The sequence below is a fragment of the Protopterus annectens genome, chromosome 8.part0 (assembly GCF_019279795.1).
Source record: "Protopterus annectens isolate FY-2018-M chromosome 8.part0, PAN1.0, whole genome shotgun sequence".
In the NCBI taxonomy this organism is placed as follows: domain Eukaryota; kingdom Metazoa; phylum Chordata; order Ceratodontiformes; family Protopteridae; genus Protopterus; species Protopterus annectens.
In genome coordinates, this window is record NC_056741.1 from 452,023,984 (window position 1) to 452,047,692 (window position 23,709).

Consider the following 23,709-nt stretch of genomic DNA (forward strand, 5'->3'; position numbering starts at 1 on the left):
ACTGCACACATCCTGGAAAACAAGAACTGTTATGTCTGACTGCTACTCATTGGCTTCAGCTCTAGCCTTTAATGCAGTTATACCACAACATCTGATAGAGAAACTAATTCATTTGGGTGTCAGCACTCCCATGTGTAACTGGATTTTGGACTTCCTGATTGACAGACCGCAAAAAGTGAGCATAAGCAATATCACCTCAGAGAGCACTACACTGAGCACAGGAGTCCATCAAGGATGTGTTCTCAGTCATAGGCTCATAGGATAATAGGAGGTTACTAGGTTAATGGCCCTAAGGCCACTCCAAGCCTAGCCAAGTTCAACCCATGTTCCGAAGGGTGTCCGGTTCAAGCGGACACTAAAATTAGCACCTATTGCCCCTGTCCAAGAGGGACAGGTGGAACACCCAGGGTGAATTTCTACAAACCAAGAGACAGCTGGTTCACCCAGGCTAGCACTGTGCTGAAAAGCAAATAAACTGTCTATGCAATCCAGTAATAAAAGTTCTGTTAAAATCCAGAATTTAATGGGGGACTTAATTTTTATTATTTTTGTTCTTATTTTGTTTTATTTCATTCTTTTCATTAAATTCTGGATTTTAACAGAACTTTTATTACTGGATTGCATAGACAGTTTATTTGCTTTTCAGCATAGTGTTAGCCTGGGTGAACCAGCTGTCTCTTGGTTTGTGGATTATTTATTGGACAGTTCACCGCAGCAAAAGGGAATATCTCTTTATTTTTCTTGTTACAGGGTGAATTTCTGGTTACTCATCCAATCATCCAAATTGTGCTTAAAAAGGGCAAATGAGGGGCTTTGTTTTAAATGAAGGTTGAGATAATCAAACCATGGGCCAAAGAAAGAAACAATTAAGCTCATTAACAGCTTACAGCATTAATACTCGGTGCTAACTGCCAGCCTCAGTGCTAACTGCTTTGCTGCTGTTCACCATGCTGACCCATGACTGTCCAGCTAGAAACAGTTCAAATCTCACCATCAAATTTGTGGATGACACTACAGTAGTAGGCTTAATCAGCAATGGTGATGAAACAGATTGCAGGGAGGAGGTGAAGCATCTGATTGACTAGTGTGACAACATCAACCTGGCTCTGAACATGAACAAAACTAAAGAGGTAATAGTGGATTTCAGGAAAACATGCAAGGCACATCCCCCCTCTCACAATCAAGGGAGAAACATTAGGAAGGGTGAAGAGCACCAAATTCCTGGGGGTGCAAATTGCAGAAGAATTGACATGGTTCATTAACAGAAATCACATTGTCAAGAAGGCACAACAAAGCTCCCTATGCAGGTTGAGGATAGCAAACCTTCCATCTTTGGTCCTCACAACCTTCTACAGAAGCACCATTGAAAGAATCTTGACAAGCAATATCACAGTATGGTATGGGAACTGCAAGGCTACAGACTATAAGGCTCTACAAAGGTTGCAGGAGGATTACTAGGTTCATGGTTCCAGCTATACAGGATCTGCACAAAGCACAGTGTCCTGGTAGAGGTAGAAAGATTGTCCAAGACCAAACCCACACAGCTCAGGGACTGTTCTTCTGCTTGACTTTGGGGAAGCACTACAAAAGTATATACTGCAAAATGACTAGATGCCGTGCAATTGAAAATGTTCTAGTCTCATTTATTCAAGTCTCAATGGTGCAATATATCTATCTGTGGAATATTAAGTGCTGCTAATAGACAGGGATACATAAAATTTAACTATGTCCATGTCATGTCAAATGTTACAAATGTTTTTCTTTTTCTTATTTATATATGTTATATTTATAATGATTGTCTGTACATAGAGCTTTACGCAACAAATTTTCATTTAGCTTCCACTGAGGTTTATAACTGAATATTCTGATTTGTTATCCAAACTGTTTACTAGAAAATATCAGATATGTCAAGCTGTATAACATTGTATTGATAGTATCCATCAACAGGCCTACATGGCTAATCAGCACATGTGAAACTGGTAAGTTGCATTGCCCTCATTTTGCATTAGATCTGTCTATACAATTTCTGCTTCAGGTGTTGAAATGTAGCCTATATCCAGAATTTTACTTTATTGTGCTTTCATTATAAGTAAAAGAAAAAGTCATAAATATTTCTCCAGGCAAGGCAACATTTTTTAACTGCATATAGGTTGAGGTCTAAATTCCATGTACTCTGTGTACTGCCAAGGAAATTAGAACTGAAATATAGTAAACTCCTTGGTGGGGATACACTGACATTCTTTAATGTGATTTGTACCAAGCATCTTATTAGAGCTGCCTGATTTTATTATGATCAACCACCTATGAGGAACTGATATATGTCCTCATAATTGCAGACAGAAAATCCAGAGTTTCGGATTTTTTTTTTCCACAGCTTAGCATTGCACCGTTTTTTTCCCCTAAAGGCTATCAGAACTCCAATCAAAGGCATGTGAAACTATTGTCCAGAATAAATGTCAGTGGAATCCTTGAGAGTAAGCAGCATTTTGGTGTGTTCTTCCAAAAGATTAAATTGCAGTAGCCCTCAGCACTGAATACAGTTAATTATTTGCGCATTCAACAGTACTATGCAAGTCAACAAACTGTCTGGAAACTTGCATTCCTTAGCATTATAATGTCTTCCTTTCGTTACTACCAGGTTCTGCAGTAACCTGATGGCTCCTGTTGACGTCTCTTTTTGCAGTGAAATGTTGAATAAATTGCTATTTAAGTTATCTACAGAGTAATTAAAACACACACACACACACACACACACACACACACACACTCATGCTCACCCCCCACAACCACCAATAAATCATTTCAGATACCATACTACAGGACTGGTAATTTGGGGGTTGCAGTACCCATAAAGCTGAATATAACTAATTACTTGTACCTTCAACAGTACTGTGCAAGACAACTTGTCTTAGGAGTTATGCTCCTTAACTTTACAGTGCCTTCGACCTATTTGCACTGAAATGCTAAATTCTTATTTTAGTAACCTACAAAGAAACACACACAAACACACACACACACACACACACACACACACACACACACAAACACACACACATACGCACACACGCACACACATACAAACACACACGCACATGTGGTAGGTACTTGCCTTAAGTATATCACTTCTTGCATTTATTTTGTAACAAGCATTTTATTAGAACTGCCTGATTTTTTTTTTATTATCAGCCATCTATGGGGAACTGATATTTGTTCTCATTAATGCAGACAGAAAATCTAGAGTTTCATATTTTTAGGACAGGTCAAATCGGTTATGAGGAAAAGAACTCAGAACCAAAATACTGATGGTTCTTTTCCTACAGTATAGGCACTAATTTCCATTTACCTCTGCCAGAGTTATAACAGACAATAAACATGTCTTGGCACATAAATGTGATAAAACTGACTTCCTTACAATCACCCCTGCCACACTTCAGAAGCATACACATTGCCATAATGCTATGGTGGGCTACCATGACAGTGATACACTATGCCATACTGTGAAGAATAGCACTAAAGAGGATGATGGCAGAGCCAATGCATTCTGGATACTATCCTTTCCCAAAAATGTTTTCTCTGCTCCTTAAGGAAAGCTGCACCTGTGTGGATACAATGTGAGACCGTCAATCTACTGTAGCAATGTCACTCATGCAAGATTTTCATATTCTTAGAAATCTTTGTACTTTCTGTTGCATTTTTCTGCATTTTTCCACATCTGATCTTATCTTAAAAGGCTCAAAAACTATCCAGAGTTAAATGTCATTAGTGACAGCATTGTGGCATTGTTAAAGTATTTATATTTGATGCAGCTTTGCAGCTAGCCTAGCAACTCTCAAATGCAGTTCATGCAGCATTAGAAAGGAGCATGATCTTTGCTGTCATAAAGCAGAAATTAATTGTGTTGCCTAGAATTATGCATAAAATAACACGCAAAATGTTATTTCTGAGGGCTACAACTGTGTTCAAAAGCGGTAAAAAGAAGCAGCTCTACTCAAACATGTAAAGCTGCTTCTACTTTCTGACAAAATGCTAGTTTTATATAACATACAGCTGCAAGATGAACGGGTGAAGAATATTTATTGTGCTGTAAAATGCTTATCTAAGCTGTCTGCACCAGAGAGTAAACCAACAAAAACAGATCTCAGATAACTGATAGCATGCTGAAAGCAGGAATGTATTCATATAATCAGCAAATTCTCAAGAAAAGTTCTTTTCTGTCCTCTACCCAGCAGTTCTTCTTCACCTGCAGAGACAGCTAGAATTACACATCTTGCAGTTATAAGACACACTATAAACTATACACATCACCTACCATATGCCACAGCTATTTATATGATAATGCAGTGGTTTACTGCTACCTCAAGAATGAAGTTGAAGTACACATGTTGTTTAATATTGTTATTTTTGCATTGTTTAATCTGATACACATTCTTTGACTTTGGTGAGGTTAAAGTTGTATTTTTTGGGGGGTGGGATTTTGGAAAGGACTAACTCTAAAGAATAATGAAACGGTGCTCAAAGTAAAAGTAAAAAAGATACATTTTGCTTTAGATACTGCAGTTATTTTTATGAAGTCCATTAAATATTTCCCAGGAACCAATCCCATAGAATAACAACATGTCCATGTAACCTTAAACTTAACACAACCACTCCCCTTCTGTGTGCACCAAGGTTAGGCAGCTGATGACAAATACACCTGAAAATAAGTATGCATCTTCACCTGCTATCTTAAGACTTTCTTATCCCTTAACTCCAGATCAATGTGATCCCAGTACTAACCCAAGCTGTATTTTTGACAGCTGTAGTCAGGCAGCTGAATACAGATATGCCAGGAGCACCCTCTGCTATAGTTATGCTTTCTTTATGTGAGAAGCTGGCAGAGTTCATGATAACACTAACCACAACACTCACCCTAACCCAAACTCTATGACTTTAGGGTCTACTCTAGGTGAGGTGGATACATATGCAGATGACTGAAGCTAGGTTCATCACATAATCCCCATCCTGAAGCCCTGGCTCCATCCTCAGGTTCAAAGTGAACGTAAACCAAGACTTAGCCAAAGTTTGTTTGTGTCTTTTCGGCTTTTCCTGGTTAGGGGTCGCCACAGCGGAACTCCGGTCCGCTAATGACTGGTATTTGATTTTTACGTGCCAAGTTACCAGCCCTGATGCACAACCTTCAATGAAGGTACGCCCATTCATGCATGTCTCCACGCAGAAGACGCTCTAGCTGAGAATCGAACTGGACAGTGTCTTACTGCGAGGCAACAACACTACCGCAGCACCACCACCATGGTATATCAAGACTTAGCCAAAGTAATGATGGTTATAGATGCAGTTAACATTAGGATTATGCTGACGATTAGGGAGATACTAAGAGATGATTGTTCCTCTTGAGTGTATTTAGTGTTAGATTTTAATGCAGGAGCCTGTCAAGCAGATAAAGACCATGGACTGGAAAGAATAAGGCTACTGCCCTGCACAGCATAGGCTATGCATCTTGGGCTTAGTCTGATGGAGGTGGTTTCAGTTCTGGAGGTTTGAACCTTGCCAGAGTTATATTTTTGATGTTCTGCTGTTTCCCAGATACCTGAAAGAATGTTTTGAGATTCAGCTTAATTGTTTGCTAGGTCCAGTCTCAAAATAACTTCTGTTAGTGGTACAACTCATAGTATAATTAATCTGCAGACCTTCTACAGAGAGTTATGCCTCATATACTGACACCAGCCTCCATGGAGAGGCTTTGGCCTGTTTTAGAACTGGCCCAAGCAAGTCTGTGCATTTTGTACATTTAAAATCATGTCATAGATGCAAAAATATAACAATTTATGATCTAATTGCAAATCCGCATGGAAAAAATTGATACACACTACCAAGAATTCCAATGCAATCAGAGGAGATAAACTCCAGAAAAGACACGCTAATGTACCATAATTCTCCCCTTATATAACAACACAGCACATACATACAGGTAAGAGAAGGTAAATACATATATTTGCAAATTTACAAGGCCTGATATACATTTCTACATTATGATAACAAATGGAATGTACAAATGAATAAGAAATATACATACCACTGTATAAAAAGTGGAGTGTTATGTTCAGGTACCAGGATAATAATGACTGGTTCAATGTTATGTTCAGGTACCAGGATAATAATGACTGGTTCAATGTTATGTTCAAGTACCAGGATAATAATGACTGGTTCAATGTTATGTTCAGGTACCAGGATAATAATGACTGGTTCAATGTTATGTTCAGGTACCAGGATAATAATGACTGGTTCAATGTTATGTTCAGGTACCAGGATAATAAGTATTTATTTGCTTGCTTGTTTGTTTATTTATTTGGTTGTGTGTATTTAGCAAAAAAGTCTGACTGGACAAAATAGTATCCTTCTCCAAAAATTTGACAACAATTGGTATTTGCAGAAAATAAATAATATAGAATGTAAATAAAAACATAAATCTAGCAATAAATAGCAGAAGTATTACAATGAAATTAACAAGAAAACACATCCGGCTAACATACAAGCTTCTGTTGTATGAAAGGATGAGGTAAAAATAAGTTAGAAGATTAACAGTTTTAGAAAAGGAAGCCTACTTTATTTCTTTTCTATGCTTGTGTGTCTACATATAGAATTGTATAAGCATATGTCAACTTCTATCTAATTCACTCAACCATTACATCAGCCACAATTCGGTGACTACAAATTTTGTCACACATGCAAACAATCAAATAAGTGCTGATTACAAAAGCACATCTATCCATGCCTTGCAATTCACACTTCAAACCAGCTCATCACCTACTGTAACCCTGCTAGAGATAGAAAAAGCAGTTTTAATAAAATCACTTTTGTAATCACTCGTAGCAAAACACAGTACACAAACATCCACACATCGCAACCTCCATTCTCATAAATTACTTAATTTAGATGAGGGTGAATCCACCCCCAATGTGGAGGTTTCATCCTCATACCTTCTTACTTATATACTATTTCCACTGTCACACAATTGTGGCTTCAGTGCGGTACCATACAGATTGAACTGTAGTTGATTGCATCATAGCTGAACCACAGACACCTAAAAGGCACAAGTAAGTGCTCATGCAGCAGAGTTTTAATATTATTCATGACTATGAGAGATGTATCCTTTTTTCAGGAAGTTTTAAGCAACTGCTATGTGACAGTTTCATCCCTAATGCCCCAAATGTCTAGCACACAGTGGCAAATTCTAAGTCCACAGGTGAGACAAGTGCTTGTAGAGCTGATGAGAATAAGACAGCCTGTGGAATCCAACAAGCTGGATAGGGTCAGCTGACCTTCACAGACATGGCACATGGTGGAGTGGGAAGTATAACACACACGGTAGAGAGGCTATGTATTTATGGCCTTTGCTAATCTTTTTGCTTAGTAAACATTTTAGATTTTTTACTCTTGTCTCACCACACTAAATATCATCATTGCAGTATAAGGCATATTGGATCAGTTTTGACTGTTATAAATACTGACATGTAGATTTAACTGATTTTACCTTTCATATGTGGTCATCATGTAATTGTGAGGTGATGTTCAGGGAAGAGTTAAGACAGGCACTTGGTGGCAGTGAAGAGTTACCGAATAGCTGGGTAACTACAGCAGAGTTAGTAAGAGAAATGGCTAGAAAAGTGCTTGTTGTGACATCTGAAAAGAGGAAGGAGGACAAGGAGACCTGGTGGTGGAATGAAGAAGTACAGGAGAGTACACAGAGAAAGAGGTCGGCGAAGAAGTGGGATTGTCAAAGAGATGAAGAAAGTAGACAAGAGTATAAGGAGATGAGGTGCATGGCAAAGAGAGAGGTGGCGAAGGCTAAGGATAAGGTGTATGAAGAGTTGTATAAAAGGTTGGACACTAAGGAGGGAGAAAAGGACCTGTACCAATTGGCTAGACAGAGGGACGGAGCTAGTAAAGATGTGCAGCAGGTAAGGGTGATAAAGGATAATGAGGGAAACGTACTCACAAGTGAGGAGAGTGTGTTGAGCAGATGGAAAGAGTGCTTTGAGGGGCTGATGAATGAAGAGAATGAGAGGGAGAGAAGGTTGGATGATGTGGGGGTAGTGAATCATGAAGTGCAGTGGATTAGCAGTGAGGAAGTAAGGATAGCTATGAAGAGGATGAAGAATGAAAAGGCTGTTGGTCCAGATGACATACCTGTGGAAGCATGGAGGTGTTTAGGTGAAATGGCAGTGGAGTTTTTAACTAGATTAATGAAATCTTAATTTAATTTAATTTAGATTTTAATGAAATCTTGGAAAGTGAGAAGATCCCTGAGGAATGGAGAAAAACTGTTTTGGTACCGATTTTGAAGAATAAGGGTGATGTGCAGAGCTGTAGTAACTACAGAGGGATTAAACTGATCAGTCACAGCATGAAGTTATGGGAAAGAGTAGTGGAAGCTAGGTTAAGAAGGGAGGTGATGATTAGTGATCAGCAGTATGGTTTCATGCCAGGAAAGAGCACTACAGATGCAATGTTTGCTCTGATAGTGTTGATGGAGAAGTACAGAGAAGGTCAGAAGGAGTTGCATTGTGTCTTTGTGGATTTAGAGAAATCATATGACAGGGTGCCTAGAGAGGAGTTGTGGTATTGTATGAGGAAGTCGGGAGTGTCAGAAAAGTATGTAAGAGTGGTACAAGATATGTACAATGGTAGTGTGACAGCAGTGAGGTCTGCGATGGGAGTGACAGATGTGTTTAAGGTGGAGGTGGGATTACATCAAGGATCAGCTCTGAGCCCTTTCTTATTTGCAATGGTGATGGACAGGTTGACAGACGAGATCAGACAGGAGTCCCCGTGGACTATGATGTTTGCAGATGACATTGTGATCTGTAGTGAGAATAGGGAACAGGTGGAGTAGACCCTGGAGAGGTGAAGATATACTCTAGAGAGAAGAGGAATGAAAGTCAGCAGGACTAAGACAGAATATATGTGTGTGAATGAGAGGGAGGATAGAGGAATGGTAAGGATGCAGGGAGTAGAGTTGGCAAAGGTGGATGAGTTTTAAGTACTTGGGATCAACAGTTCAGAGTAATGGTGAGTGTGGAAGAGAGGTGAAGAAGAGAGTACAGGCAGGATGGACTGGGTGGAGAAGAGTGTTAGGAGTGATTTGTGACAGACGAGTACCAGTAAGAGTGAAAGGGAAGGTCTACAAGAGGGTAGTGAGACCAGCTATGTTATATGGGTTGGAGACAGTGGCATTGACAAAAAGGCAGGAGTCAGAGCTTGATGTGGCAGAGTTAAAGATGTTAAGATTTGCACTGGGTGTGATGAGGATGGACAGGATTAGGAATAAGTATATTAGAGGGTCAGCCCAGGTTGGAAGGTTTGGAGACAAAGCCAGAGAGGCAAGATTACGTTGGTTTGGACATGTGCTGAGGAGGGATGCAGAGTATATTGGGAAAAAGATGCTAAGGATGAAGCTGCCAGGTAACAGGAAAAGAGGGAAGCCTAAGATAAGGTTTATGGATGTGGTGTGAGAGGACATGCAGGTGGTTGGTGTGACAAAGCAAGATGCAGAGGACAGGAAGAAATGGAAACGGTTGATCTGCTGTGGTGACCCCTAACGGGAGTAGCCAAAAGAAGAAGATGTGGTCATCATAGTGAAACTCAAATACCTTTGTCTGCCTCTTGTTCAAATACCTCTACCTATTTTATTTTATTTTATTTTATTTTATTTTATTTTATTTATTCAGACTTGTTAATCAGGGTAAGGCAGTGATCACAAATGACCAGTTTCAGTCCCAGTATGGGAAAACATTACATTTTGACAAATGCAGAGATATATTGCAAGAGGTGTAGAGTGCATATAATTAAACAATTGTTGAAAATATGCAGCAATTATATATGGTAAAAAGATAAATATACATATATGCAGTCTCTGTAAAGTCATAAAGACAGATGCGCATGTTTATAAAACATACACTGCAGTGTTGCATACAGTTATATATAAATCAATATGCCTTTTAATAGAGGGTTATATAGATGGCTGAAATTGATTATAATAGAGGAAAAAAAAGTAAAATTATATACTAAATTGTTTCTCTTGTCTTAGCTTCCCAATGAAGCCAAGAAGCTTGTTTCCATGTTTTCAGTTGAAAGGATTAAAAGTGTGTTTGATTTTATGTTGTGTTGAAGCAACATTTTCTCCAAATGTGGTAGGATTTCCATTAAACATTTTATAAAAGAACTCAGGTAATTTATTTATTCACTAGCTACCATGATGGCAAGTGATGCTTCTAAGGGATTGCCTGCATAGTTGTCATGGCACAAGGAGTAAAAATAATTCAGTGTCTTAATCCATAAGAAAAGGAAAGAGATACATATTTTATAAAATCTGCTTGCATGGCTATCATTTTTTTATAAATAAATCTCTTTTGTTTGAAATTGAGTCCGCATTTTAATGAGTTAGGAAAAGGAAGCTCTCTTATTTATGGTAGCCATAGCTCATATTTATTTATTTATTTATTTATTCGTCTTTGTTGGTGATGAAAGTCCTACTTGGTAAAGTTCACTTGAAGTGGAGGCCTGGGAGAAAAGCTCCATCACAGTACATTTATATAACAAGTATATTTAGTTACATTTTACAGAATAAAAAAACAGATACAAGACAGATCCAATAACATATTCTATGTAAGTATGTATAAGTGTATACAGTTTTCGTAGCTTTAAATTACTGCAGGAAGTAAATGGATTTATACTTTAGAATGAAAAACTTTGTAGCATGTGGTGCATCTATATAAGCACTGTAAGGAGGCGCAGGCATTTTGAGAGTACAGCTGTAGTTTACAGTGCGGTAGAGGAGACAAGAAGTTAGAAGCAATTTAGGTGAAGTGAGACAAGGGAGAGAGAAAGAGGCGTCTAAGATTGGAAATGGAGAAGGTTAAAATGGGGAAGAATGATGGAAGAAATGTTGGGATACTGGAGAGTCAGCCTAGAGCTGAACATGAGCTTCACCAGGATTTATTCAGATATAGTTTGAGTAGGCTTTTAAAGTGTGATCCCTTACCAGTGAGTCTGATGTGTTTTGAGATGGCGTTCATGTTTTAGAGATGTAGTAAGAGAAAACTGAGCATCCAGATGAGTTAATAGACTTAGTTGTTTTTAACAGGAATCTGTCAACAGGGCAGAGGTCCCTTGAAAAGTAATAAGGCAGGAAGATATTTTAGTATGGGGCATTTATCTGGGTAGTACATAGGTTTATTATATGCAGATACTAACTGTGAATATTTTATGACAATTGCTTAGTTCAAGCCAGTTAAGTTATCTCAAGGCTTGACATTGGTGTGTTGTGTTAGTGGCAAATTTGGAAATTTTATTATAGCAACTCACTAGCTTGAATTCAAGAGTGGTATTAAGGTTAGTTAGGATATTTGATGCATAAAGGAGGGTTAGGAGTAGATAGGTCAAAGCTAATGATTGCCATGCTGTATATGTAAGGTATTGTTTGGCTCCATAGAGGGAGCCTAGTTTCTTACTGTTTTTTTTTTAATGGTTTGTAAGATACGGTAGACAAATGTGAGATTTTCATCAATGATAACTCCTAGAAGTTTACTTTGTTTCTCTTTTCGGGATTGTTTGTTGGTGTAATTAGGAAAGGTTGTGTTTGGTTGTTATACTGTTTTGAGGTGAAGATCATTAAGTTTGTTTTGTTAGAGATAAGAATCAGACATAAGTTTTTTTAGCCAAGTTTCTATAGAGGTAAAATAAGTCTGGGTAAATTTCTGGAGTTTGGAGAGAGTTGGGGCTGCACATATTAATGTGAATCATTGGCATATTGGACAATGCTTGCTTGTTGTATGGCAATATGGAGTTTATTTATAAAGATGTTAAAGAGGAGTGGTCCGAGAAATGAGCCTTGTGTGACTCCTGTGGTGACAAGCTGAAAATAGGAATACTCCTGGTGTCATTTGATTGCTTGTTTTCTTTCAGACAGATGTCTAAGGAACCATATAAGTGAGCACCGAGAAAGTACGGCAGAAGCAAGTTCAGAGAGTAATGCTGATGTGATAGTGTGTCAAATGCTTTAGATAAGTCTGAAAACATTATTGACATGTGTTTGGCATTGTTTCTAAGTTGATTTATAGTGTTATTAAAATGCAGTAGGACAGTGGTTGTACTGTGATGGATTCTGAAACCGTGATATGTTTTGGAAAGTAGGCTTTTGGAGTTGCGATATTGTATGAATTGTGTATGAATGCACTTTTAAATGATTTCTAAAACTGGGGAGAGACTATGGTTTAGAATTGTTAAAGTCAGTTGATGTACCCCCTTTATGTAATGGAAAAATATAGGAATGCTTCCAGATGGCAAGAGTGTATTGTTCAGATATACACCTGTTTACCAGTACAGAGATGGGGAAAGCAATGGCATCAGTAGCTATTTTAGATATTCTGATTAGGGTTTGTCAGCATTCAAGGTGGTGGGTTCCAATTTATGTAGAACCTTTTTTAAACTAGAGGTAGGTAAGAGGGGAGGGTTGAAGTGATGTAAAAGATATGCATTTGTTGACCAGAGAAAAATAGACATGACAGGGTCAAGGTTAACAAAAGACAGTATGGTTTCTCCCTTTTAATTTATCCAAGTCTTTTGGGTGTCTAATACAATGATGGGACTGGACCCCATTCCTAAGTCAAAGTATGATTAAGGTATATGAAAGTAGTATTGTTTCAATCTTTGATGTCAGCCAGAACTGATCTTCGCAGCACCTGCAATGTACAATGACTCCTTCTGCAATTTGTATGGGGTTACATGTATTATTAATATATCTAAATATGATTGTAGATTATTTTTTATAAGACCCATTGCTCCTACAACTATTGGAACTGTCTACGTATCTTTCTTCCACATTGCTCTTGTTTCTGCCCGCAAATCCTGATATTTTATGAGTTTGTGTCTCTCTGTACTCAAGACACTGTAGTCACTGGGTTTGGGGACTTCAATGATCAATGCTACTTTTGTCTTCTTTTCATGGACCACTGTATCTGGTTTTCTAGTATCTGTCTTTTGAATGGTAATGGGTGATCCCATGTGATGTGGACTTCATCATTTTCTATGATGCTTTTTGGCTCATGTTTCCAGTGTTTTTCAGTCACTTTAATACATAATGTTTGCACAATCCCAGTGCAACAGTCTTGCCACATTACTATGCCTTTCAGTACACAGTTCTTCTACCATGAGTATGTCACAGCCAGCAACAAGGTGTGCAACTATTTCCAATTCTGTTTTAGAAAACCTATATTTGTCTGTTTCTCCCACATGTTCTATAGACTTTGTAAATCAATGTGTACGTAGCTTACTATCTTGGGCCGCCAATATTAACCTTTCATCTCTTGGTTTGAATTCACCTCTCCTTAACCATTCCTGCATTCGATCCTGATCAACATGAGGTTCTTCCAAAAGTGTTCTATACTTGCAATTATATTTATACATTTTCCACATTTCTTGCCTTCTCATCTGGTCCTTCACCTAGAGATGTAGTAAGAGAAAACTGAGTAGCCAGATGAGTTAATAGACTTAGTTGTTTTTAACCTTGAAGGTTGTGTGTCAGAGCTGGCAACTCGGTACGTAAAAATCTACTGCCAATCATTAGCGGACCGGAGTTCCGCTGTGGCGACCCCTAACCGGGAAAAGCCGAAAGATACAACAACAACAGCAACATCATGGCTTAATTGCAAAGTGGTCTGCCACTGTTTCATGGTCACTGTAATGTAGTCAATCAGTGTAGGGTGTATCTTATACATTTTTAAGTACTCTTTTATCAGTGAATGTGGGATACTTTCAAATGTTTTTTGTAGTTAATCCATGCCATGCTTAGATTCTTCCCCTTTTTACAGTTCTCCACTATGACTTTACTTAACAACAAATGATAATTTGTTCCATATGACTTTCTTTTATTGCCCTTTTGTCTATTACCATAACTGAGTTTTCTTCTAAATGACTATAAACTCTTTTGGCATCAGTTCCAGTGTATAGTTTATACGTCGTTGGAAGGCAAGTTATTGTTCTATAATTTTTAGGGTAGCTTGCAGGTTCACTCTTAAGTAGGAGAATTGTTTTTCTTGTTGTTAGCCTGGTTGATATCTGTTTGGGGTGCGCATATAAATAGTTCTTACCCATGGCTAAATCTTCGCTCAAAGATGTTAATACTTTTAACCAGAAGTTAGGTACTACATCTGGGCCTAGGGTTTAGGTTTTCCAATTAGAAACTTTTCATAACATTGTTTCAATCTCTCTGGCTAATGAGAAATCATCCCATTTCATATCCTGTACCTGAAATCTTCTTATTCTTTCTTTTACTTCTCTCCATTTAGCATCTTTGTTATGTTCCACAGGATCTTCATAAATACTTCTCCAAAATATATCTAGTTCTTCTTTTTTTTGGTGGTCTTTCAATTCTTTTTACTTTGTTTCCCAATTTTCTATAAAACATTTTTTGGGCCATCAATAAATTGCTGATTTTGTACTTTTCCTTTATATTTATCTGTATATCTTCTACGTTTTTCTGCCTAAGCTGAGAATTTTAGTTTAGTTGCGATAGTGCATGATAGATCTTGATCTGTTCTTATACTGCACGTTGCTTTTATCATGTCTATCTTTCTAGGTAGTTTTGTTGGTCTGTTCCCTCTTCTATACTCTGCTAACAGTGACACTTCTTGTCTTAACTGGTTTATAATTTTCTCTGTTCGATACTTTCATGATGTTATTCGATTTCTCCCCTTCCTTTCCATCACTTCCCTTTGTTCTTGTGGTAGAACTTTATCAGTTATTAATTTAGCTGAACAGTAATATAATAGTGTTTACTTCTGTTATATTGCATGGATCTCTATGGACAGTCCTAATTATTGTGTTAATTTGTTTTATCAACCTTCTGACTTTTTGGGTTTTATTAACCTTCTGCAGTCTATTTCTTTCATTGATCCAATATGTCTATCTATTAAATCAAGCAACTCTTCTCTTAGCTCATTTTCTTCTAAATAAAGGCACATTTTTTGTTTTACATTTCTTTCTGGCATTCTATAGAAAGTTCTATAGCATCTTCCTGTGGCACATTCTCTTCAGTTATATCCTGTGCCATCCATTGCTCTGTCATATGGAAACTCACTGGCTTATCACTCCTCAACATTGACTGTGTCGGAGTTTCCACGGTTTCCTTTTGCTTCCCTTGCTGTGCAGCTTCAAGTGAATGTTTATACTGGTTTCCTGTGGAAGGCTCCATAATATCTTCATATGGCACCTGACCAATTGCTTCCCATTCCACTGGTTTCCCCTTAATTTGGATGTCCATTCCTCTATCCTGTTGTGCTTTCTGAATTAGATTTTCTACATTGAATCCTTCACTTCACATAATTTCAGTTTCTATTTCTTTAACTTCTCCATTACTAATCTCCTTTTCTACTTTTCCTCTTTGTCTTCTTATTTTTTTTATTATTTTTATATTGTAACATTTCCCATGTCTGGATTCCTTTGCGTGTATTTCCTCTTCAAATATATTTGGTGTTGCTCCATGTGATATAAACTTCATCATATTCTGTAATGCTTTGTGGCTTTTGTTTCCAGTGTTTTTCAGGCACTTCTATATCATAATGATTGCACAATCCCCAGCGCATGATCTGTATAAATTAGCTATGGAGTTTAGTAAGGTTTCTTAGATGCCTAAATACCTGTATTGAGTTTTGAATCTTATGTCTGCAGTTTTCTTTCCATGCTTTGTCATGTTCTAACATTAGTGTTTTGTTTCCTTAGCCATGATGCAGGATTGGATTCAATTGTTTTATTGTGGACTGGAGCTAACTTAAGGATTTTTAAGAAAATGTCATTGAAGTGAGACACTATAAAGTCTAGATGCATAGATTTTGGTGTATTCCATTTATACTGAGATAGTGTTGTAATAAATGTATCTTTGTTGAACTTGGTTGAATGTCATATTTGTTTGTATATAATATGTTTATCCTGGCTGCTCTAGCTTCTAATCATGTATATTGGTAGGTGATCACTTATTGTGTCTGGCATCCAGATGTAATTACTTTGTCTGGTTTATTGATGAACACTCAGTCTAAGGTTGACTGCCTATTGGAGTGTTTTTCTATTCTAGTGGGGTATGAAATTAACTGAGTAAAGTCATATACATTTATGGATTCTGTTGGGGTAGTACTGTTTATAAGCTGCCAGTTGATGTTTATGATGGATTTATATTGCACATTATAATATGTCCAGTGAAGAAGATTTTCAGCAGTATCGGTGTTGTTACCTGGTGGGATGTATAAATCTGAGATGCAGATTATTTTTCTATTATTAATTTTTAGTGTTGATAAAATGCTCTCAGCATTGTTAAATGTTGGGATCTCTTGTTTAAGTAGGGTTATATTTAAGGATTTATTTATAGAGAATCACAATGCCTTCTGCTTGCTTGTTTATTCTATCAGTGTGGATTATATTAAATCCTGGAGAGGTGATATTATCATCAGGTTTTTCTAGATTTTAGTCAGGTTTCTTTGGCAATGACTATATCAGGAGAATGGATAGTGAGGTAGACATGGAAGTCATGGATGTTGTTACACATGCTTTTCAAGTTCATATTTAACAAGTGGAGGTTATATTTGGAGGCTAAACATGCATTAGTAGTTTGGTCATTTGGTGTGGTTTGGTAAAGTAGAGTTAATGATGGAGAGAGCCAGGGTTTGAGTGAAAGTCTCCACTAATTAACTGAGTGGTTCTTGTGTAGGAAAGTATATAACCAGATATGCTTTTGCTTTAGTTTTATTCTCCCTGCTTACTTAAACAAAGCTACAGAGCTTAATTGTGTATTCAAAGAGAACTTGGAATGCAAATGCACTTTACTCTTTCAAAAAATCTGATGTTTTTTCTTGCTGAGTAGTGATTGTTTGGGCTTGGGAGGTTATGCCTTAAAGAAAGTAATACAGCTTGGGTGTGTCTTCACAGCCAACTTGGAATGTAAACATACTTCCTGTTTCAAAAATATGATGATTATTACTGCTGAAATGTGAAATTAGAAATGTGCTTTTTAGAATGTTTGTTCAGATATAAATCTACCTTTTTTGCTATGTAATTTACTTTTTAGTGTGATATTTATATCATTGTTTGTAACAGAATTCTTTCTGATGATATCTTTCTCACTCGTTTTTTAACTGCAGATGAGAGATGTACAGAATGAACACCTGACACGATTTATTGGGGCATGCACAGACCCTCCTAATATTTGTATCATTACAGAGTATTGCCCCCGGGGAAGCCTGCAGGTAAGTGATTCAGGTGAGGCTAGTGGTCCAGCTCTGCCCAGAGAAAATACATGAAAACAGTTTTAATTAACTGCTCAGCTCAGTGACAACTTTATCAATATTTAATTATTGATCATTAACTTTACCTTCCATTGTCTTGATTTGTTAAATCAAGCACTCTTAAAAAGGATACACTGCCCCTTATCAGAACCTTATATTTAAAACTGGTCCCTCTCATTTGGGCATTTGGCATAGAACTGATAGGATTGTGATGTGTTTTCTGTAGAGGTTTGATATGGGATGATTGGCATTGCTTTCTTTTTCCTAATCTACATCAGTTTGCCACCACTACATTTGTTGTGCCTCTTTTTCATGGAAGGCCCAGCTGTACAACATAAAAATTAGACAATTACACTACATGTTTCCAAATTAGAAAGCAAGTAAACCACTTAATAAAGGGCTTAAAGTGACATGCTCGTGGCAGACACTTTGGCCACATAAAAAGTAAAAAAATATAACTGATTGCACACAGTGAACAAAATATTGCAGTCATGTAGATATTTCACTACATACACAAGTGTCAGTTATTCATTTTCCTGTATACTGCAAAAGGTAAGCAGCGCTACTAAAATATGTTGTTTGATCAGGTCTTATTTCATGCAGAGTTGTTGCCATAGTGTCTCAATAAAGACTTATAGCTTCCCTAGTATTAGCTTTGTAACATATTCCCTATTATTTGTATGTCACAATCTGCACTTGTCTGATGTTTTTAAGAATACATTTTTGTGTGTTTGTTCAAATACAGAGTATGGAATTTGTAATCTTCTTTGATATCTTTGGTAGTACAGCCTCCATGGGACCAGATAACATCCCAGACTGCATCCTACATAAACTCAGACAGGAACTTGCATTACCATTAGGCACCCTATTTAACCAAAGCCTGAGTACTGGCTTTATCCCAGCAGAGTGGAGGACAGCCACTGTCATCCCTTTGCACAAAAGTGGAGCATCCACCAATCCAAGAAATTATAGACCCATCAGTCTAACCAGCCTTGACTGCAAGGCCATAGAGCAGATTTTCATGGACCACATTAACAAGGACTTTGGCAACCTCCAAACACTTGATCACACACAGTTTGGTTTCATCAAGGGGAGGTCATGCCTGTTAAATTTGGTCGACTTTTTTGAGACAGTCCCTAAAGCCATTAACGAGGGGAAGACGGTGCACACCATCTACCTTTACCTGGTTAAAGCCTTCAATACTATTCCTTACTCAGGTATAATAGATAAATTCTCTCAACTAGGCATCAATCTGTATGTTACCAGATGGGTAGCAAACTGGCTCACTGACAGAACCCACTTAGTCAAAATAGGGGAAGCCAATTCAAGCAGTTGACCTGTAACAAGTGGTGTACCCCAGGGATTGGTCTTGGAGCCTTTGTTGTTTGGGATATACTTGTTTGAGGTGCAGGCCAAAATCAGTCGGCTATGGCTGACCAAGTTTGCAGATGACTGCAAGCTGGGCGTTGTCATCTGCTCTCCTGGTGATGTGGATATCCTCCAAGAGGGACTCACACAGACATAAAACTGGTGCCAGAAACATGGCCTCAAACTGAATGCCAAAGAATGCGTCATCATCACTTTTGGAGAGAATGATGTCCCCATAAATTTTTACATTAATAAAAGGTCCTAAGCACGTAATCAGCCGTGAGGGACTTGGGTACCCAGGTTGATTGCAAACTGATTTTTGACCACCATATTACCTCCATTGTACAGAAAGCTTTCTACATGACCACCTCATCCATAAGGGTATCTCATCTAGGGACAAGGCTGTCATAACATCCCTGTATTCTTCCCTTATAAGAAACATTATTGAGTACAATGCCCCTTTCGGCATGTACCTCTCAAAGCACATGCAGCAGCTGGAAAGACCACAGGTTCCTCAGCAGGAGAATCCAGGGCCTCAAGCATCTACCCTACACAGACAGGCTAAAGGCCCTGTCCCTCTACTCAGTCTCCTATAGACTCCTCAGAGGTGACCTCTGTCTGGTATACAAAGCAAGCCTTGATGGGACTGCTGCATATCTGCAAGTTACTCTCCACTCGAGTAACCCACAAGTGTGACTTCAACCTGGTCTGTGATATCAATAGAACTTATTGTTGGGACAGATTTGTGTCCCAGAGAATCTCCTTCTGTGGAATAGACTCCCATTCCATGTCAAGCAAAGTACCTCATTAACCTTTTTTTAAGCACAACCTGGATGGGGAACAGAAAAAACACCTCTGAGATTCCACCTGTGTCCATGCTGAACAGGGACATCGGGTGCTGATTTGTCAGAACATGGACTAAATTCTTAGCTAGGCTTGTAAGGGCCTTAGGGCCAATAACCTAGTAACTTCCTATGATCCTATGACCTCTACATTCAGTATTTCCTGTGACAGAAATCCCTTTCTATGATGTCTCACATTTGAGATAGGTTTAATCCATACCTTCACCATTTAAGAAATATTTGCTCAGCAATGTCTAGTAAAACACTGAGGTTGTTGCACTTAATGTAATTTTTTTGTGTTGCTTTATGAGCATGTGCAGGCACAATAAATTGCTCTAGTGGCACTTTCCTGATGGGTAGTATGCAAATCAATGAAATTTGATATCCATCATCTGACATACATGAGCACTACTGAAGCTGCGAGATATGCTAATTTAGTAGATGCACAATTCAGTTCCATCCTAACATTCAAATAGATTTTCTTGCACAGATAAATAGTAGTGAAATATATAGTTTCATTACATACTGGCAGCACAATGCAGTTACACCACATCATTAATATTAACCAGAATAAGTGTCATTTACTATTAACTCATATCCAAAGCTGCTGCCATTTTTTTTCTAACAGTGTGTTCATTTTTTTTCAATACTACAATGTGAAATGTTGCTTTCTGTGCTAACGTAAAGTGCAAAATAAAATGTTGGCGCTACAGTCAGGTAAATATGCCTCTCATCCTTTCTGTAGTGCTTGTTACCGCATTGCTAGCTGTGCGTGTTTTCTTTTTTATTTAACAGTACAGTACCAAATGCAAGTATACGAATTAGTTAGAAAATGTTATATCTTCCTTTTACATCATGATAAAATGCAAAAGTGTCATAATTCCTGTCCATAAAGTACTACAGTGCCTTATATTGCTTTCCAGAACCATTTCAAAATGGTGTATCTTGCTTCCTCAATAATATAAAGTACAAAACAAAAAATCAGGTATTTCAGAATAGCACATGATACCAAAAGTAGCACTATGTTGCTAATATACATCCCATATTTTTTATATTCAGCAGTAAACTAATGCTGCCTTCATCAGACTTCTTAAAATGTTGCATCTTGCATTTTAAGGTAGCATTTTCCTCATCAGCATAAAGTGGAAAGCAAAATATCACAGCTCCAGTCATATCCTACCTGTGGGTCTCTCAGACAGTGCTTATTGCCACACAATGGCAGTATACTGCTTGCAGTGTCGGTCTCATTTTTTTTTAAATTTAACAGTATGCTATCAAATAATAATTTCTGCAGGCAGTTTAAAATGATGTAGCTTTCTTTCTCAACATGATAAAGTGCAAAACAGAATGTCAGAAGTCCATTTAGAAAACTGTATCCCTATCTGTTGTGCTCAATCTCTCTCTTCCACAAACAGGTGCTTCTTTCATTTTCTCTTGCACAAAGGGGTATCAGAATGGTTTTGTGTTGCACAGAATCTCTATATCACTAGAGCTTTTATGACAAAACAACACTATGCTGCTTACAGCGTCCTGTTCTTTTTTCTTCATTTTAAAATGCTGTGTTTTCCCTGTCCATCATGATAAAAGAAAAGCAGAACATTACATCTCTACTTAAAAAAACTATGATTCACTGTCAGTTGTGTTTTAATATGCATTATGCAAAAACTACTTTCACTAGGGGCAAATTCAATAACCCCTACACAGTCCGTTAAGTTGACATGCACACAATACCAAACAGTTCTGGATTCAGTAAGGCTCTCTACATACCATGCAAACATGGTAAAAACTTTGATAAACTAATTACAGCATAAACAGCTGAATTTCATGCTAATCAACCACTTAAATATGTAGGAGCTATTCAGCAAGCTATAAAGCAACCATGTAGACTCAGTGCTTCCCTGCAAATTCCAAAACCTATTGAAATACAGCCATGAAAATGAGTCTACACAGAAAGAATGTTAGGGGCTGCTGTTGCTTTATTTCATGCATAGGTGCAAACAGGCTGAAGTCTATGTTGTTGCTGCTGCTAACAGAGCACAGCCTAGAAGAGACTCTGTTTAACTTATCACTATCTGCATGAGGTGGAAACTGTAGAGCTCTACAGGGTAGATAGACACATACTACAGGAGCTCTGCAACCTTTGTCGTCTTCAACACAGACCAAGGGCAAACCGAGGGGAACCTATACTGGTGGAGACAAAGGTATGTGTAGGTCTTAGAAGTTTAGCTACAGAAACCTTTCAGAGATCAACAGGGGACATGCTGAGGATGTCGCAGGCATCAGTATCAAGGATCCTCCATCTTTTCCAGAATGCTATGTTCCAACATGACAGTGACTACATAATTTTCCCCGTACAGATGAGGACAGACCCAAAAATATGCAGGAGTTCTACCCTATAGCACAACACCCTGAAGTACTGGGTGCTATAGACTGTACATATATAGAAATCAAGGTACCACCCGGGGAACAAGGAATGGTGTATATAAATAGAAAAAGGTTCCACTCTATTAACTGCCATGTCGTGTGTAATGCTAAGGTAATCATCCTGAATGTGTGCTGGCAACCCAGGCAGTTACTATGACTCACATATCTGTCAAAACTCCCAACTTTATGAAATGTTTACTTGGGGTGATATCCCATAGGTTCTTTTACTTGGGGATGCAGGTTATGCAATGGAACTGTGGCTGATGATGCCCATTAGAAATGCACACACACCAACTGAAGATCGCTATAATGAGGCACAAGCTCAACCCAGAAATATCATAGAGCATGTGTATGGGCTGCTGAAGTCGAGGATTTGGTGCATAGATACATCTGGGGGAGCCCTGCAGTACAATCCATGTACATGTACAGAAATCATCACTGTCAGTGACATGCTTCACAACATCATCCAGAGAAAACAGTTTCAGCAGGATCAGCAGGGGGAAGGGCCACCCATCCCAACAGCACTGGCAAAGTCACCACAGTCGCATGCAAGTGAGGATTCAGAGAGGGAAGCAGTAGCTGCTGTGGGTATAGGCATGCTCAATATGCCTTGCTTTGGTTATGAGGCAGCACCTAGCACATTCACTTACCACCTAAGTGGCTAAAACCTTCAACCTACGCACATATAAACCATAACATTGATGCCAGGCAATGCTCACAACCCCTACCTACCCATTCAATCTACATGATGTGGAAATTGTAGAGTGTTACAGGGTAGATAAACACACACTACAGGAACTCTGCAACTTCTGTTGTCCCCAACCCAGACCAAGGGCAAACTGAGGAGAACCAATACTGGTGGAGACAAAATATGTGTAACTCTTAGAAGTTTAGCTACAGGAACCCTTCAGAGACCAACAGGGGACATATGTGGGTGTCACAGACATCGGCATCCAAGATCTTCCATCATTTCCTGAATGCTATGTTCCAACATGACAGTGACTACATACATTTTCCCAATACACCTTAGGACGGGGCCACAAATATGCAGGAGTTCTACCCTGTAGCACACTACCCTGAAGTACTGGGTGCCATAGACTGCACATATATATATAAATCAAGGCACCACCTGGGGAACAGGGAAGGGTGTACATAAATAGAAAGTGCTTCCACTCTATTAACTGCCAAGTCATGTGTAATGCTAAGGGAATCATCTTGAATGTGTGTGCTAGCAACCCAGGCAGTTACTATGACTCACATATCTGTTAAGACTCACAGCTGTATGAGATGTTTACTAGGGGTGATATCCCACAGGTTCTTTTACTTGGGGATGCAGGTTATACACTGGAACCGTGGCTAATGATGCCCATAAGAAATGCACACACACCAACTGAAGATTGCTATAATGAGGCACACGCTCAAACCAGAAATATCATAGAGCATGTGTTTGGGCTGCTGATGTCACAGATTAAGTGCCTAGATACATCTGGGGCAGCTCTGCAGTACAATCCATGTACATGTACTAAAGTCATCACCATCAGTGCCATGCTTCACAACACCATCCAGAGAAAACAGCTTCAGCAGGATCAACAAGGGAAGGGAAGTGTCACACATCCCACCACCACTGGCAAAGTCATCACAGCCACACACAGGTGAGGAGTCAAAGGGGAAACCAACTCCAGCTGTGGATGTAGGCAGACATAGGCGTGGTCAATATGCTCTTGCATTGGCTAAGAGGCAAGGTA

The 23,709-nt window shown here is 38.4% G+C and overlaps 1 protein-coding gene across 1 annotated transcript in view; it reads left to right on the forward strand.

The window, feature by feature from the left end:
• The window catches only part of NPR1 (natriuretic peptide receptor 1), a 3,300,976-nt gene that overhangs the window by 2,391,758 nt on the left and 885,509 nt on the right, over nt 1-23,709 (forward strand). Inside the window, exon 11 of the mRNA XM_044079969.1 lies at nt 17,187-17,291. Within this exon, the coding sequence (XP_043935904.1) occupies nt 17,187-17,291 (105 nt within the window). The remainder of the gene's footprint in view (nt 1-17,186; nt 17,292-23,709) is intronic.